The sequence below is a fragment of the Colias philodice genome, chromosome 11, assembly GCF_061535455.1.
Source record: "Colias philodice isolate Cphi_HAF_F1 chromosome 11, ilColPhil1 Martin Lab GWU primary, whole genome shotgun sequence".
In the NCBI taxonomy this organism is placed as follows: Eukaryota; Metazoa; Arthropoda; class Insecta; order Lepidoptera; family Pieridae; genus Colias; species Colias philodice.
Window position 1 is genome coordinate 10,065,702 of NC_143096.1, and position 19,683 is coordinate 10,085,384.

General features: G+C 32.4%; 1 protein-coding gene and 1 pseudogene across 1 annotated transcript; both read right to left on the bottom strand.

Annotated features, from left to right (window-relative positions):
* Positions 1-838: 838 nt before the first annotated feature.
* LOC149484827 (putative peptidoglycan muropeptide transporter SLC46) lies at positions 839-19,468 on the bottom strand. The gene is made up of 7 exons (XM_089701118.1): positions 18,488-19,468; positions 16,797-16,956; positions 7,175-7,276; positions 4,866-5,003; positions 3,934-4,017; positions 3,477-3,633; positions 839-1,714 (listed from the first exon to the last, which is right to left on the bottom strand). Exons 1-7 carry the CDS (start codon positions 19,289-19,291, stop codon positions 1,609-1,611), a joined length of 1,551 nt encoding a protein of 516 aa, XP_089557244.1. The 5' UTR covers positions 19,292-19,468; the 3' UTR covers positions 839-1,608.
* Positions 2,670-2,849, bottom strand: LOC149484828 (U2 spliceosomal RNA; annotated as a pseudogene).
* Positions 19,469-19,683: the final 215 nt, after the last annotated feature.

Sequence of the window (19,683 nt, forward strand, 5' to 3'; positions counted from 1 at the left end):
AAGAACATTATGTTAACATAATATCAAAACAATACTTACGTAGGCAATGCTTTTCCCGTTTGTTTTTGTAAAAGTTCCGGAGCACTAAGTTTCATACCGCCAAAATTCGAAAAAAGTAACCGCCGAAAATTACATCTCAAAAACAAGCTGGGCTGCCACATCTCATTCGGTTTTGCCATTTAACTCATAAATTTTACTATAAAGGCATGCATACATGACAAAAAACTGATATTAAGATGTGACTACACTTTTTCCCTCAGAAGTTGGCTATGGCAAAGTCTGCAACCGTTGGCAAAGCTAGCAGGTTTTACCGGTACAATATGCAAAGCACACCAACAAACCAATCAAATATCACTAATAATCACGCATCACAATATTTTACAATTTTCCCATAGCCATTCTTAAACGTAGAAATAAAAACCACAAAAGTATTCCACAATCATTATATTGAATCCACATTCCACAAAACAGTACATAATATAACTGTCAACAATAATACAATCATGTAACAATATCACTCTGGAACCTCTGATAGAATATCACAAACAAGATATCAATAAAGAATATGAGATTACAATAAATCAATTTCCTGTATATATCGGAGTTTTCATACATCACTCTAACAATATCTGTTTTATTTTAAACTAGCTTACCGCCCGCGGCTTCGCCCGCTTTGTCTAAAACCCAATAAATTATATACAAATATTAAAACCTTCCTCTTGAATCACTCTATCTATTTAAAAAAACCGCATCCAAATCCGTTGCGTAGTTTTAAAGATTTAAGCATACAAAGGGACATAGGGACAGAGAAAGCGACTTTGTTTTATACTATGTAGTGATTTAAATATACACGTGACAAATACCATCTTATGTTATCAATACTTTTCAACATTTATTTACATTTTAACTATGAAAAATGTGCACCTACGTGAAAGAATGCATATTTTAACGTAAATAAGACGAGTTTTAATAATGAAAATGTTAACCATTACAATCACTACTTTGTGCATTAGTCATAGTGTTTAATAATTAAACTACATTTACGTATAATAATGAGATTTATTTAGAAAAATTAGCAATATGTCTATACTTGTTCAGTTTTTAAAGTGAAACTTTTATTACATCGTCTCAAACTTTTTGGTCTGTGTAGCGCATGTCGCGTGACGGTCGGCTGCCGAGTAGGTATAAAGCAGTGTTCGGAAAGTTTCACTTTTACCGTGGTTTCATAAAACCACACAACATTTTTTTTTGTCATGGCGTAAGATACGCAACTATGAGTATGTATTTTAAACAAATTTAAATCCGTTATTTTCCACAATTCAGTCATGTCTAAAGCCATGCGTCTCTAAGATGCCATAATTGAATGGAGACAATTTTAAAGCAGTGATAATATTAAAATTTATTATCACTGAGAAGTTTTTCCCACTTACAGATAATAATTTGTATGAATCTGTCGATGTATTTTTTGAAGCTTTATGAGACAGATTATTCATTATGAACCAGGTTACTTTACATAAAAATTCGATCTATTTAAATAGCTATTTGATAGCATAGACAACTTAAAAACCAATAGTTTCTTTTCCTTATTCCCTTGAAATAAAATTAAATCTACGTAGTAACAACTTCAGGTGCAGTGGGCGGTGGCGCTGACGGTACGTTGGGAACTTCGAGTCGTTTTTGCTTTGCGTCCTCTTTGTGTTGGTGGTAGAACCATCTGGAAAATATAAACCATTAAAATGATTGTTCTTAACTGTTTGTAAATTTAAAAATATTACGTACTTACTACCTACTTGCTTAGATCGATTGGTTACTGATATTTGACTTTTTCATTCGATATTATACATCACAAAGGGTAAATAAACTATAAAATATATACAAGAATATGAGCAATCTCGACTTAAAGACAAATATTTCCTTTAAAACCCCGTAAGATTAAAATAATTAATTTAATAGTTAAATAAAATAATATTCATCCCATTGTTGAAAGATTCATCCATTTCAGGAAGCCCCTTTGGCTGCATCTTTTTAATTTCTCAGGCTTTTCAATTTAACCTATACCATATACGCAACTAATATTAAGATAGATGCTCCCAAATATCCTACAGTACTGTTAACTTAGTCAATAATAAGGAAAAAGGCGGAAGAAAACAGGAAAACATTAACGTCTTACCCTTGTGTTTTAGACATGTTTAATCATGTCTCCAAATGGACATAAGAGCAGACTTAGGTAAGGGAATTACGCCTTTATGGCCTTTATATATAGGTTATAATTAAGTAGGTATGCATTTTCTACGAGAAGCAGATGGTTAATGACAAACACAGATTAACGACGATTCTGGAAGTGTTATCACTTCCTGAATTTCAGTAATAGTTCTAAAATGCTGACTAGATTATATTAACATTGTATATGCATAATTTGCTACCTATTTGTTCTATAGACGTCTGGGAAGACTGGGTTACACGGTTGAAAAATGACAAAAAATATAGTAAAAAAACTAATAAACGCACTAAAATATATGAAATTATTGTATTATCAGCGATCCTTAATATGTTCGTTTAAAGTGGGTCAAAATCAAGTCTAAAAGAGTCAGTTGCATACAAACATACAGGCGAAGCAAATAAAAACGTGTTAATAAAGACAACGTCTGAACCAGATTCTACATCGTGTCAAAATATGAATACAAATAAGGCAGAAAATTCAGATTTTCTATACATAAAAATATACAGGGTGTTTTGCACATGGACCGACATGATTTTTTGGGAGGTGGGGGGGGTCATGTGCTAGATAATATTAAGCTGAAAAGAACAGATACTACACTTTGATCTTAGCCAAAAGGCCGAGAAGCGATCAAATTTTAGCCTTATGAGAAGCGATCAAATTTTAGCCAATTTATGCCTTCATGGCTAAAATTTGCTATTTAATAAAAACAACTTAACATAAAAAAACGTATTTTTATTATCTTGACCCTAGCAAAAAAATATATCTTAGGTCGACCCCTGATGTATTATTTCTGTCATGTAGCATATCGTTAGAAAGGGTAATAAGTAAAGAACTTTAAAAAAAAAAACTAAATTCAAAATGAACTTTAGTTTTTTTTTAAATGAATTGATAAGTTATCACTTTTCATAACATTTACACCGATTTACCACTTTGAAAGCTCAGAATTTTTTTTGTGGATATCAATTGTAACATGTAATGATTTATTTAGAATAAGAAAACATTGTAGAATACAAGCATACTTTGTTTTGTGGTATTATAACCACAAACAAAAAAGTTAGGACGATTTAAAGGCAAGATTTCGCGTAGATTTCAAAAAAATTAAAAAAAAACATATCTAGACTACCGTGAGACTTAGGATATTGGGTCTCACGGGGGAGAATAGCACATGACCCCCCCACCCCCCAAAAAATCATGTCGGTCCATGTGCAAAACACCCTGTATACAATTTTAAGTAAATTACGCCATTGAAACTTACCCAAATATACATAATGCGGGTATAGTAGCCAGCACGCTTAAAAGAAACACGGCTCCGGGCAGAACATGCAACGTCATGATGTAGACCCGGGAGTATAAAGGAGCAAATATAAGTGGCATCATTGTTTCTGCTACACCGAAGAGCGAAAAAACTTTGCCTGTAAAGGAAAACATGATTAATTTACCTACATGTAAGACATAATGATTCAACTTTCGAATTTAATTAAACATGAAGACAGGTTAAATATTGTAGAAGCATATATGTATGCCAATCTCTATCAATATTACATTTTTGTTGAATGAATTTTCTTGGCTTTTTACTGATACCCTAAATCTTGAAACTTTTAAAGAGTAGATTAAAACTTGCGTCTCGGTTATCCTGCTTCTTCAGTGCTACATTTTTTGCGCAGAATTCATAATTAGTGCTCTAAAAAGGCTGAATTTGTGTGAATATTTACCCAATTCTTGGTGAGAGACCAGCTTCGACGCTATCGACCTCAGAGCGATGGTTGTCGTCCCATTTAATATCTCAACGAGCGGAGCTAGAGACAAACAAAATAATAAGAATTTATGTTCGACAACTTCACAGATAATTTTAATTACAAACTAACTTGGAAACTACTTTGGCAAAGATCAAACGATCGTTACGTTTCTTTGATAAATTTTCTAGCATTTCTTTTAATTGACGCGAAGTTTGTTAAGATAATAAATTGGAGGCAAACTTGTTTTCTATTTATGGGTGCTCTTTTTATTCAATATTTTGATGTGTCATGGCTGGATTAGCTGAAATTAACTTTTTATTATTTTTGGATGGAGGTTCAAAATAGAGTGTTGTGAAGGAAAACGCAAAAATATATAACATCCATTTATGATCCTCCTACGCAGTTAAGCCGCTGTCGTTTTAAATTATATCTACTCACCTCTGATGTAATTTCAAGAAAAATTCAACATAATATATAAAATGTTTGTCTCTTAACATAATCGTATCGTAACCGTAAATATCATAGGTGGGTATGATACAACAAATCTTTGAAATCAAAATATTATAATATTAAATTTCAAGTTACAAACAAAAGGACATAAGAGCATAGATTGATAACATAATATTTTCTCACCAACAATCAATACTATTTTCATTAAAATCCGTTCAGTCGTTTCAGCGTGATTGAGTAACGAAATTCCAAAGTTTTGCATGTATAATATTACCACATTAAACCTCAAACTTAATGGCCTGGCGGCTGGCTGATGTCACTGCTGTAATCTTACTCATGTAGATAGTTCTTATTACTGCATACGGACATAGTTGATATATTACGTTCCACGCATGAACTTGCGCTTAACTTCAGCCCATCCAAAAATATTTAAGAGTACAAATAAAGTCCATACATACCTACATACACCTCGTAATCATTTCTAGCAAAAGCCAACACCAGCGCTCCAGCTATTTTGCTAGAAGTCGATATCATCCCCAATACTGAATCATCAGCTCGCAATTTCTTGCTGAATATCGTTATGGAGAACATTGTACCTGATAAAAAGAAACTACATTAAAAATAAAATATAATAATTTGAATACTGAGAATTTTTCAGTTGGAATTCTACATAACCCAGGGCCCTAGGGCAAGGAATGGCTTGGTATGTGTAAACTCATTTAAAATTCGTGAAAACATAACTATCACAGTGCATTTACATCAAACGAGCAAATGCTCATTCTAACCCTACCATGACAAATTATTTTAGTGTAAAGAGGCGTAGAGCATTCTTTCGTTATTCTTAGTGCGTTCAAAAAGATTCTATACAATATTCTAAAACTGAACAACACTGAATACGAGTTTTCGTTTACACTAATAGATCACAAAAGAATGCTCTTGCTCTAGCTCTATATTGGTTTGATGTAATGCACCGTTAAACAAATGTTCAATATTTTATTCAATATAGTGTGACTCACAATCACAAACACAATTATTTGAATTGTTCTCGAACATTCTCAACTGTCACTTTATTACAAGTTAATTTTGAAAATTTTCATAAACAGGCAAACCAAGGCGCAGAATTAAACCTGAATAGGTATTATATAAGTCATAAACAATCACATTTTAATTAACTTTATGATAGTTCAGAAGCGCGCTTTTATAAATTTATCTTTAGCTACTAGCATAGTGGTATGTTATCTATTCTCTAGCTATGTTTGAGTCAAATGTAATAGCTACCTAACTTCTAACCTCATAGGTATCTCTAGTAACAATCTGACCAAATGCAATCTTCCGAATAACCCAATGAAACAATGACCGAGCTGAGTACCACAACAAAGACATACAGTTGCATTTTGGCACACCACATAGAAGAGGTTTTCAAAACGGTATGTAGACATGAATATTCCGAATAGGAAGTTGCTATTTACTAATTGAGATCGATTGACTTCATCTACACGTAATTTACTAAAAATACAATTTAAAATGATGGTATATTTAGCAAACAGCAAAGGTACTTCTATTTAAAGATCCAACAAAACTGGTTTACTTTTTAAAAACAGATAATTTGAATACTAATATTATTCCATTCCCCACTTTTTTATTGCTTATTTATTACTATTTACAACGAAAACAAAAAAAATTTGGCTGCATAATATTATGCAATGTTCTACATTATAGATTTTGCCAGAAAAAAACACTAGTGAAAGCAACAGTGTTTTATAAACAAATTCGATGTAAAACCATCCACACTTCAAGTGTTTACTAACTCACAAATAGTGTTTTAAAATTGATCCGAACACAATGGACATTAAAGACTTTATAACGGATTTTAAACGCGATTTATTCTTTATAATATTTTCCAGACGTTTCTGTAATAAAGTCTTAAATTCCTAAATGGATAATACTCGCGTAAAATCAAACACTAGAAAATACTACGAACACAATGATCATGAGAGTAAAATATATTTTCATACTTGTCCAGGTTTTGAGGTGTCATCATTATCACGTGTTATTTAAATTTTTCATTAAAAACTACAATGTGATTTTAAATCATTGCCTTTTTTGTGTGACGGTTCTAAATATGGTCTTTATTCCTAATATCCTTGTATTTATTAGATTTATTTTTAGTTGGTTATCTGTGGTTGACGATAAACTACACATTACGCTATAACATTATTGTTCGTTTTATTTAATGAAGGCATTTGAAACTATTTAAGGAAGTATCATAATATGAAATTCACATATCTATGAAAAGTTCTCTCTGTTTGGAACCGATAATTTATTACAAAAAGAAGGTTTAAAATCACACACAATATAGGTTAAAAAGAATTCACCAAATTACCATATTTATCTTTTATTATGAGTCCATCTCAGAAAAGGTCAAAGAGCTAGATTTAAAATGCAAATGCACTTTGTTTATCTTGATAATATTATGCTAGAAAAATCTGAAATACCCAAGGATTAAGTATTTTATAACAACAATAATTTAAGATTTCTTGAGAAAAAAGGCCGTCAAAATATACATAGCTTTATCTCTAGAAATTTCCCTATCGAACTTAAAAATAATCCTGGAAATGGATTAAAAACCATGGAGCAATGTAAAACTTTTAATAATATTTACGAGTTGAGTAACTTCCGCTAAAGAACATTCTCATTTAAAAAGTTCCATATATTTTGTTGAATTTTAGCAATCTTTAATTTATATAGTTAAATAATTAATACATACCAATAGAATGTGTGACAAGACTGTAAGTGGAGTAAATACTATATTTCACTTCGTCCCAGTTGAAGCGGTATCTGGCGAATATGTACATTATACTCAGCTCCCCTGAAATAAAATACATGTTAAAAATTTGTGTAATATATAATCTAAATTTGTAATAGTACTGAAAATTGAGTTCTCGTCTCGAAGGCCAATGCGCACTTCGGGGTTTCAGCGCCACAGGAGTAAGTAAGTAAGTATAAACAGAAAATCGGTTTTGCCGCTTGTTTAATTTATTCTATACTTATAATACGATAAAAAGGTAGAGTTTCTAGCTTTGTATGTTTGTAAGTGGTTTTTCAGTAGTACGTACAAAGTCGATCATGAAAATGATAATTCTGTTAGTGAAAATTATTTCACTAAGGGCCGATTTTTCAATGCTTGGATAAAACTTATCCGTCCAATAAAGTATTACACGATAATATCAAAATGTCACGTAAACTGTCAAATACTTAGAATACGTTTTTTAAATGGTAGCTTTATACATTATTCGACGAATAAGTTTTATCCAAGCATTGAAAAATCGGCCCTAAAAGAAAGTGACACTATACAGGAGTAACATAGGCTATTTATGAGCTAGTTATATAGGTATGTATAATATGAACTACTTCTGAAAATACTTCTGAATGCTTTTGAATACCGTTCGGCATTCACAAGAATAGTATCCCAAAACTTTCTCTTAATAACATCAATCTTTTACAGATTAGGAAAAAATATACGGAAAAACATTATTGCTAATTAGGTATTGATATGCCTGTACATACGTATGTAATAAAATACTGTTTTGTTGATATAACAGGCATTGAAACCGGATGCGTCGTTCAACTTCAGTGCTTGTATTCATGATCAGAAGCTATATAATATCACATAGACTATACATGTGACTTCAACCAGATCCTTATCCGCCATAAACTAACCAAAACCTATTTTACATAATATATATGGAAGAGAGTTTAGGAAAGACTCTATCTTCGTCTTATTTATATCTGTCATGGATAATTGGCTAAATATAACTTCTTTTGTATACGCTAGGGCCTTATTGATAAACTTTATGAAAAATCTTCGTAACAAATTAACCTCTTTAATTTTCAATTTAATTCCAACTATAGTATCGTAGTGCCTGCAAGAGATCACTAAAGAGTGACTCCGCCCTCTGTTCTAGTCTAGGTATAAGTTTTAGTTTTGAGTAATTTGTATTATTAACTAGCATAGTAAAGTGTTAAAAATAAAAATAAATAAAATAAAATGTACATGATATGTTATTGTACTTGTATCATCTTCTAACATAATAATATGAACACAAATATATTTTATATGCAGGAGGTAAGTTAATATAAAATGTTACAGCCATGTCAACGGATACACGGTCACAGCACTCTAAAATGCATTATTACCCTTCAATGATATAACTTATCTGTTTATCTATTTCGCAATACAAACAATTCAAATTACATAACCGTGGTTATGTCCGCTGCCACTTGTCAAGTTTACTTGACAAGCAATAATGGACTTAATGCACTCGCATTTTGGACTAATTTATAGTGACACAAATTCAATAGCCAGTTTGTTACATAACTGTATTTAAGGGGAAAGTTATTTGCATTTTACTGGCGTTTTCTCAAACACAATGCGTAATATTTCACAGTGCATTTAAATGTATACTGTATAGTGACACCGTATAAAAACTATTTAGGGTAATCGCTTTTGTAATCATAATCACTTCAAACATTCACTTAATCAGTCTTCTATTAGAAGCTCTCCCGCCTACAAAACTATTTATCATGTAATTATGATCTACCTATTCGAACTCTTGTACGAAATATGAATAAAATCATTAATGATTGATATACGCCCGTCCGATTAGGGCCCTTCTGGCCTCCTCCACTCAAGCGACAGCTCAAGCCGAGGTTCGTGGTCCCCGTCAAGGGGGGACGCCCTTGTGCATGTCGCTACCAGGGTGAACCTTCAGTTCACCCCCGCGTCCGCGTTAAAATGTAGAAGCCCTTCTGGCTAACATTGAGAGACACCACACAAAAAAAAAAAAAAAAAAAAAAAAAGATTGATATACTATTTTTGACCAATATCTTTGCATGCATACTTACAAAATTACATGTCTTGACTGTTTTACAAACAAATTAATAGAGCTACATTATTTATGTACTTGTATCGGTTATCTTGAAGCCTTGATCGGTAGTCAGGCAAAGTATAGATTTCTAGGAACGTCTCGAATAGCAGGCTTTATTGTATATCCTCACTAAAGCATAAATATTGAGAAAATATATTACCAAAGAATAATGATATTTGAAGTATGCTCTTATATTAAAAATCTACTCTTTTAAACCACTACGCTACCGAATTATGAAAATTTGTGAGAAACTATCTTTCCGCCCGCCATTTCACCTGCGTTGTCTAAAACCTCATTAATTATATGCTAAAATCTTCCTCAATAATTACTTTATGTATTTAAATAGAACATAGAGACAGACAGACAGCGACAGCGACTTTGTTTTATAGGTACTATGGGTGTGATTAATTGTTTACACGTGCCTACATCTTAATAACGATTTTTGATATTAGATATATCAATGGAATGAGTAGACGTACTTTAAAATGTTACCAAACTACTCTTATGATGAGAGTCTGTCTCGACAAATATTAGGCTTAACAAATGGTGAATGATACAGCTGGTAGATCGATCAAATTATTATCAAATTTACAAGCTAAATAAACTAATAATTTATTATTATTTAACATAAGTTTTCCTAATAAACGGGTAGACTTCTTTATATCTTATTCTTTTTTCTTTATCTTCTTACGAGAGCTTTGGCAATGATAAATTCTCACGCAAGCGGAACGCATTGTTGCTACTTAGTGACTTTTTAACAACTCTTTATTTTGTATTTTTTATGTACCTATTGAATTATAGCATGCAATAGCAATAATTATAGCATATATATAAGCACGATTGAACATATTATATAAATTTTGTAAGTTTGGTCTCGATTTTCAAGCTTTCGTGGAAATAAGGTAGTCCAAACATTATAGCAACCAATGTTCATTAATATCTTAAAATATTAAAAATATCATGTAAGATAGACTTAAAAAAATAAGCCCAAAATTCAATCTACAATTATTTTTAATCCATACTAATATTATAAATGCGAAAGTAACTCTGTCTGTCTGTCTGTTACTCAATCACGCCTTAACTACTGAACCAATTTGCATGAAATTTGGTATAGAGATATTTTGATACCCGAGAAAGAACATAGGCTACTTTTTATCCCGGGAAAAGGATAGGTTTTATTCCGGAAATCCCACGGGAACGGGAACTATGCGGGTTTTTCTTTGACTGCGCGGGCGAAGCCGCGGGCGGAAACCTAGTGAATAGTAAATGTATTCAGAAGTTATGTTTTATTTTACTCCATTCTACAAAAAAATACAAAAAACAAAAATAGCCTTCAACGTGTAGATCAAAATCTGCTTCATAGTCGTGACAAAGCGAAACATAATGATTGTTGATAATATTTATTATTTCATTTAAATAGCCTAGTTTTAAAACTCGATGTGTCTACGCGGCATTAAGCATTTTTAACTAATAGACTACAAGCCCGCATAGGACAAAAATATGGGTCAAATGAACCACCAGGGGACATATCTAGAACGATAGCAGAGCAAAAAATAATAAGATTCATCACTATGCCGTCACTTGTAAGCTGTCCAACTGAGTGCAGATGAGAATTGAAAAGTACAGGTAGACTCGGTAAATTTTGGTCATATATTTTTGTACGGCATTCTTAACCATCGATAGATCCATTAAAAATAATAAGAAACCGCTCAGTGCCGTACAAAAATGGTGGTCCACCAAGTCGGAATTTTTATTTAATTTCCGAGAGTTACCGGGGGTAAATTTGGTCATTTGACCATGTACGGCATCTGTGTCATACTATTGCTATACTGCTTTTAATCCATTATTCCGCAACGCCGTACAAAAATCATGGGGACAAGGGGAAAAAATCGAGAGATGCAATCCCCTCTCTTTCCCCACTCCAGGGGGTCATTTGACTAAGTACGGCTTCGGTTCCAAAACATTATCTAGCACTCAAAAGTACTATTAAAAGCAATGCCGTCAAAAAATAATTGTTCTTTTAAATGTATACCAATAATCATCTTAATTTCATCGAATTCTTGATATAAAGAGCTGTAAGGTCATTTGACCCTGTACGGGAACTTTCTTTTTAACATGATATTGTAAAATTCAATTGTTGTATAGTATTGCCGTTCAAAGGAAACCGTTCTAAAAAAAGTTATAGAGAAATGCAAAACCAGAAATTTTGTTAAAGTTTAAACATCGTAGATTAAGGAAATATAATAGTTTTCTACACTTTATCCGTTGTTTTAAATAGTATTAACATAGATAAATTAGGAAAAAACGATGCCGTACATTTTTGTGCAGACCACATCTTTTAGGCTGATGAAAGCGACGAAAGCTACAATTTTAAGAGTGCTTTATGGTCATTTGATACAGTACGGCATTAACATATTTTTACCCAACTACGGCAAAGCAAAAGGAGGGTTATGGTTGTTTACAGGTCATGTATGTATGTTCATCTATTCCCTCGTAACTTCTAAACTACTTATCAGAATTCGACAAATGACATATCATTAGAGGCGTCTGAATTGTTCACTGGATAACCAACGACCAGCTAGCTAAAGGCTATATGGGGTTTCACAAAATCTAATATGGCGCCCTCTAGCGGACAAAACATACAGAGTAAAAAAATAAAGTTAAGATAAATATGCAGTGTTTGGTATCATTTGAAAGCGCTTTACTTGTACATTTTGAATATGTATATATTACTAGCATTTGCTTGTGACTTTACCTGTATTCATGGACTGATTGCATATAATTCACATCTTTTCGTTCATAGCTTTTTTATTAGTTCATCAATTTAACGGAGTCCATTCCACCTGACTCCGACTTTCCAAGGTGATAATTAACCACCTCGAGCTTCTTAATATTAATGTATATTTATATTTTATTATAAAAATATAAAGCAAACATTTCGTTATATGGATTTTTTTCTTTTTCAGATTTTTCCCCTTTGAACCAACGAAAATGTACGGCACATGAAAAAATATTATCTATGCATAAAATACTTTAAAAATTAATTTATTTCGTGTTGTGTCAAATGACCCCCTGGAGTGGGGAAAGAGAGGGGATTACAACTCTCGATTTTTTCCCCTTGTCCCCATGATTTTTGTACGGCGTTGCGGAATAATGGATTGAAAGCAGTATAGCAATAGTATGACACAGATGCCGTACATGGTCAAATGACCAAATTTACCCCCGGTAACTCTCGGAAATTAAATAAAAATTCCGACTTGGTGGACCACCATTTTTGTACGGCACTGAGCGGTTTCTTATTATTTTTAATGGATCTATCGATGGTTAAGAATGCCGTACAAAAATATATGACCAAAATTTACCGAGTCTACCTGTACTTTTCAATTCTCATCTGCACTCAGTTGGACAGCTTACAAGTGACGGCATAGTGATGAATCTTATTATTTTTTGCTCTGCTATCGTTCTAGATATGTCTCCTGGTGGTTCATTTGACCCATATTTTTGTCCTATGCGGGCTTGTAGTCTATAATTTATTTTAATATATTTTATATAATTTAAATCCATACTTTAGCATGTCAATGTCTACAACCCGTAAATTTTACACCTACATAAATAACTCAACATTTATATGAATAAATTGAGAAGTTTTCGTTTAAGAAAATCTATGATATCTGTATCAAATGTACATTCAAAAGTAACAGAATAAATCACATACCAAGTAATGTAAAGATGCATATTATTTTTTTCTAAATGTATACCTTGAACAAAAATGTTAGAATTTTCGATGAAAACACTAGAATCATAATTCTATTTATAATTAATTATTGTCCTAACATTAATTAAAGGTCAACGAACTCCATTTTGAATACGTCACACTTTTATTTATTTCTATAATCCTTACTTTATCCTTCCTGATACAAATAATAAATGAGAATATGTTTATTAGTCCTTCTTTCACGTCGCAACGGATCGATTTTATTATATGATTGCTTAGTCTGAAGATACTTAGGTGGCTAGAGAGCAATATGGGCCACTTTTTTACTTCACTAACACATCTTATTCCCATATTAATATCACGAGCAAAGCCGTGGGTGGAAAGCTAGTTAATTATAATAGATGGGTTCTAAATAAATTTACGGTTGTTAAAAACCGCGTAGCAGGACTAACAATGGCCCTAATACATTGGCTTAACCTCAATTGTGGTTGGGCATTCAAAACCGTATTGTTAAAAAATTCAATTCAAACATTTATAATATTTTTGCACGTCACTGCGTAGGAGGGAAGATTAGGCTGAATTATTGCAATCTGTTGTTGTAAAAACATTGTTCATACTGTTTACTTAATATACTTCCGTAAATTGATAGTCTACAATTGATATCTAATATCGTGTTCTGATATGTATACTAATATTATAAAGCTGAAGAGTTTGTTTGTTTGTTTGAACGCACTTATCTCGGGAACGACTGGTCCGATTTGAAAAATTCTTTCGGTGTTAGATAGCCCATTTATCGAGGAAGGCTATAGTCTTTATATCATCTCGCTGAGTCCAACAGGAGCGGAGCACTGCGGGTAAAACCGCGGAGCACAGCTAGTGTATTACATATAAAGTTTTCGTTGCTAACGGGCGACATGAAGCAGCAGCAGATGACGCGACGTGTCGCAGCGACACTACTAGTTTCTAAGTATTTCTTTGAAATATTCTTTTGTCCTAATCTTGATATCTGTCTTTAAAACTTCCTTCCGAACCGATGGTACCTACTTGTATTATGGGAATACAAAAGTTCTTTCAAATAAGCTGAGTTACACATATAATAAAGAGTTACTCAATATTACATAACAATAAAGACTGGTTTGGAAAGCAGTTTCGACACAGATAAATCTCCAATTTTTATTATTCAAGGTAGTTATATTAAAAAGGAATAAAAAAAAGGCAATAAAACCCTTAAGTACACAACATCGTTCCAACGGGCAAGGACAATGTAAAAAATACTGTATGCAAATATTTTTAACTAGATTTCCGCCCGCGGCTTCGCCCGCGTTTTCAAAGGAAAACCCGCATAGTTCCTGTTCCCGTGGGATTTCCGGGATAAAACCTATCCTATGTGTTAATCCAAGTTACCCTCTATATGTGTGCTAAATTTCATTGTAATCGATTTAGAAGTTTTTACGTGAAAGAGTAACAAACATCCATACATCCATAATACATCCATACAAACTTTCGCCTTTATAATAGTAAGTAAGACTACTGTATGCAAATATTGTAAACAATATTTTAACTAACTTTACAAAACATATTTTGTTCAGAATCTAATATTTTGTACAGAACAAATATCTCAGTCATTAATCTTATTTGAGGCATAAGTAGACGGGTAGCTTTAACAACGTAAATTGAAAAATTGCCCATTAAATTGACGATAAGACAGTTTTAGTTCATTCCAAGTGGGAGGTAGTTCAGGTAGTAACTATAAGTATTTATAGTAATCCCTAAGATAATGTTCTTGTGGTATTTATAGTCTACTAGCGGTCCGCCCCGGCTTCGCCCGTGGTACATATCTCACAATAAAAAGTAGCCTATGTCCTTTCTCGGGTATCAAAATATCTGCATACCAAATTTCATGCAAATTGGTTCAGTAGTTTAGGCGTGATTGAGTAACAGACAGACAGACAGAGTTACTTTCGCATTAATAATATTAGTATGGATATACTATCTATCTATATATACTAATATTATAAAGCTGAAGAGTTTGTTTGTTTGAACACGCTAATCTCCTGAGATTAGCGTGTTCAAACAGACAAGTAGTTCCTGAACTACTGGTCCGATGTGAAAAATTCTTTCGGTGTTAGATAGCCTATTTATCGGCTATATAGCCGCAGCTATATAGATTATATATAGATTATATAATCACGCTAAGACCAACAGGAGCGGAGCTATGCGGGTAAAACCGCGGAGCACAGCTAGTTAATTAATAAAATCTTTCGACGGTATTGCATCCTCAAAAAAACCAACGTGTGACAACAGCCTATATACAGTATAAAACTTCCTAAATGTGTTATAAAATACTTTTTCATTCAAAAATAAGTAAATAAGGATAAATATTGCAATAACATAACGTTTTAGAAAGAATTGAGAAATAAAATATAACTTCTATGCTATGTTTTTTTTATTTATCACCCGAATTTGAAGCCCTCTTACAGTTAAAACTATTTAAAAAAACCAACACAACTTTCTCCAATAGACCTTTTTAATTCGATAGATAGATTTTCCTATTTTATTGATTTTTTTTATGGTATTACGGAGACTCGTAGAAAAATAGCAATAAAAAATGCATAAAATCAATTCAAGAAGCAGTATCAAGTTCGAAATAGTACAAGATAGTACGTTTGAATGTATTTTGCATGTAACAGTTTATTCTGGCAACTTCTATCGGATATTGGGCGAATTTCTGCACGCAACTGAATAATGCAACTAACACTTAGAATCGGCCAGATGTCCGAATATTTGCTCTTTCTCTATACAAATATAGTACTTATAGTGAAATATAAGTACTATATAATATAAGTATATGTTAAGTTGCTAGTGACTTTTGATTTATTATAATAAATTTATTTTATTATTAACAATCTCTCAAGCATTGTGATTTTGCAGTTGATTATTTTTGAAATAGATTGTTCGTATTGTTTCTTACATATAGTTCTCACATGAAGAAGCCTATACTTTGGATTAAGCCGGGATGAGAGCAAAAATAAAGAAAGAAAATTATTTCTTATGTTGGAAACAGAGTAAAGTTTTTAAAATAAAATAAATTGATGCATTTTACGAAATGTATTCAAAATATATATATTTTGCTATAATATTATGTATTCTAGAAAAAGCAAAGTTCCTCGCATCTATTAAAAGTGGGGATAACCTACTGACTGACGGGGTCACTAACCTCTTCAATCTCCGTCATCCAATTCTATGACTCGAAACTTTATTCATTGCAACTGCATAAATTAGCTTTTTATTCAACAACCAAATTCAACGTATCTCCCACCGACATAAATAAAAAAAGAAACTCGATCCTATCTTCCTTCATGATAAGAATAATTTGCTTCTCTATCTAAAGGAGATATATTTATCTACCAGAAATTAATTTTCCTATGTAAGAAAATGCTGCCTATGCAAAATCAAGTCAAATCACATATATTACAAAATCCTTCACTCTACTTTGAGGAAGAACAATGTTTTGTGTGAGTTGAATGTTATAAATTATGTAGATATTGATGGTTTTTAAATATTTAAAAATCTAATAGAACAAAAGATTGACTTCTAAATCGTATCATACATCAACTAAAAATGATTTGTTGTGCGTAGCCGACTCAAATAAGTAATGGCTGTGGTAATTACCAAATCTATCTCCTGAATCTTTATCAATTCACATTGTATTGTTTAAAATATGAAGTTACAAAGCATTTACTTACCCCATAGTGGTCCAAAACTCAAGCATACAACGGTAAGAATGAGGCAGATTCTCAGTCTCCTCTTATTTGGTCCAGCCTTGAACGCGATCTGAATAGTTTCCTTTAAACTGTGGAAATCGAAGAACTCCAAGAAGAATCCACTACAGCCAGTCCGTAGTGTCTAAAATATAATAAATATTAATTTTTCTTCTATATCTTATGTTACTTTCTTTCTTAATATCTCTTTTAACATCTTACAATATATTTTTTAACAAAATTTAAACCGCCTTAAAATTGTTAGATCTATTAAATCATGAGACTCAATAAATCTAAACATCTTCAAGCTATTATTATAATTTATTCATAACGTGATAAAATGCAAAATAGTTGTCTATGAATGAGTTCAAACACGTATTTATTTTATGGACATTTGTGTTAGATTTTTATTTATTTATTTTTTAATTATTAGATACGCTTTCACAGACAATTATTAAATTATCTATTTTACCATAATATGGGGTCGTATGCCATATTATATAAATACCTAATTGATATTTTAATTTAGTATAAATAAACAATTTTAAATTGCATTCGCAAATCAAATTAAATTTAATATGTATTAATAGGTAAGTAATTATCTGTAAAATTATTTTATAGTTAACTGACTCTTTAAAATAATATAAGTTGTAAACAGATCAAATCAGTGACTTTACAGTTATGGTTTGTTTGATCTCGTTTTAAAAATATTAAAGTTGGTATTACCGGACCGGTATATCTAGAGGTTTTTTAAGAATGATCTGGAAATCCGAGGAAGCATGTTCTGTACCTATGGAGTATGCATTGATCTTAATTTTACTTTATAATTCACAATTTAGAAACATTTTTGACTATTGTTAGAATGCAACTCCTAAATGTAGTGTAAGTACACAATTAAATTATAATAATAATAAATTAGGTAATTAAAATAATACGATTATTACTTAAATTCTCTAAAATGGAAATCAAAACACCTTCGCTTCTGAAATTAAACCCAATCCATAATAATATGAGATACAAAAAGCATCAAAATATCATTTGTAACTCACGGAGTTATCGACTATCGTTGTTTGTAAACATTAGAAAAAGCGTTGCCATTTGGAAACCACGTCTTTGAAACGTCGCTAAAAAGTGAATTAATTTTACTTTAAACTTGAAACCCTTGTAACTACGTTAATTTTAATTTTTTATTAATTCTTTACTTTTTCGAATTAAAAATTTTGTCAGTTGTGCCAACCATTATGCGACCCTATTATAAAAGTGAACAAATCTTATACTTTTATCGTATGATAATTAATTTGATTATCTAGAAAAACTCTACATAAAACAAAAATATGTATATTTACTTATGAATTTCTCTTTCATCCACCAAACAAACTTTAATTAAAACTATCAGAATACGTTTATTGTTAATCATTGCGTAATTACCAAAGTTGTTAGAAAGATATCATAACATAAACAAATGCATTGATATCGATTTAAATTAATAAACGCAGTCGTCTTAGGTAGCTAGGTTAGGTAAATTTATTTATTAGTGGTTAAATTAGATAAGTCGTGGCTATTTGATAATAATAATTTACTAAATAATATGTTGAAATATTGAACTAATAATTACACGATACTAACATAAACAGACAAATAAGAATGAAACAAACATGAATAAAATGTGAACTTACCTTTTCTTTATTTTCGAGCCATCTGTGGTCGTCAATAGCGATCCAAACGTATGAGAAATTTATAAACTGGAACAACGCGGACGCACTGAAAACACCATAGTAACCCGCGTAACGCAATAGTACACCGCTCAGTCCCATTCCCACAGGGAAACCCACAGTCATGCACAAACTAAGTATCCCCATGCGGAAAGTCCTCGTTTCTTTAGACGTTATGTCCCCTAAGTAGCTAAACGCACCGAGAAACATCGTGTACCATCCGCCTGTCAGCGCTGGGAATATGACCTCCATAAAAACAGTCAACTCCACGGGGACTTGATAGAAAAAGTATGTATTGATCATGTTAAGAATACAAGTCATGAATTCCCCGAAGATCGGCATCAACATGCAGATTTTCCGTCTCCCGGTTTTGTCGCTCCATGCGCCGATAAATAACATTAGGAGCGTCGGAACGGCCGTGTGAATTACACTTTTCCATCCCTGTACGGATGCGATAAGTTTCTGCACTTCATCCTCTTCAAATGTGTGGTTTGCTCGGTTTCTCAACCTCAGATCTGAGCACACTGTATCACTGAACTCCAGGTTGACTCTACAGGCCTTATCTAAGTTCAAATTCTGAGTCGCCAGCATCGCCAAAACACTAGGCATCACGAACAACGCTAGCACTGGTTCCACTGTTATATTTGATTTGATATATTTCAATTTCTCGAAAAAACCCATGTCCGAAAAGTCAGTTATCACTTCCGACTTCAGCGGCAACTCCTCTATCTTCTCCGTAACTTTCGGCACTGCTTTTTCGACCGTCATTTTGATGTTGAATTGAATAAAAAGACACAATGCACCATAGAGGCCGGAAAACACGCACGAAGTATGTGTAATGTCCAATTACATCGTTATTGACTACGCTGGGAGATGAATAGGGCCTGTAATACGTTGAGCGTCAACGCTGCTACGCTGCTCGCGGACAATTGTTCGGGTATATGTAAGCAAACTCTTTATGTTGCCATACCAGTCTTTAATCCGTGCACAAATATTGGCCGCGGACAGAGATCGCATCGACTGTAGAATCAAACATTGACATTTCCTTTTGAGTCAATGGCAGATAATTAACCACCTGATGATTGTGCATCGTTTGCACAGACGGTGCATTGTGAAAGCATCTTCATTAATAACTGGTACGTTAACTGTATTATTTACTT

Excerpts from the sequence above, each read along its gene's own strand:
- LOC149484827 (XM_089701118.1), bottom strand. The coding sequence starts at position 19,291 with ATGACGGTCGAAAAAGCAGTGCCGAAAGTTACGGAGAAGATAGAGGAG. Across the intron at positions 16,957-18,487 it reads GGCTCGAAAATAAAGAAAAG|ACACTACGGACTGGCTGTAG; the intron begins GTAAGTTCACAT and ends ATTATATTTTAG. Across the intron at positions 1,715-3,476 it reads CCCGCATTATGTATATTTGG|ATGGTTCTACCACCAACACA; the intron begins GTAAGTTTCAAT and ends TATATTTTCCAG.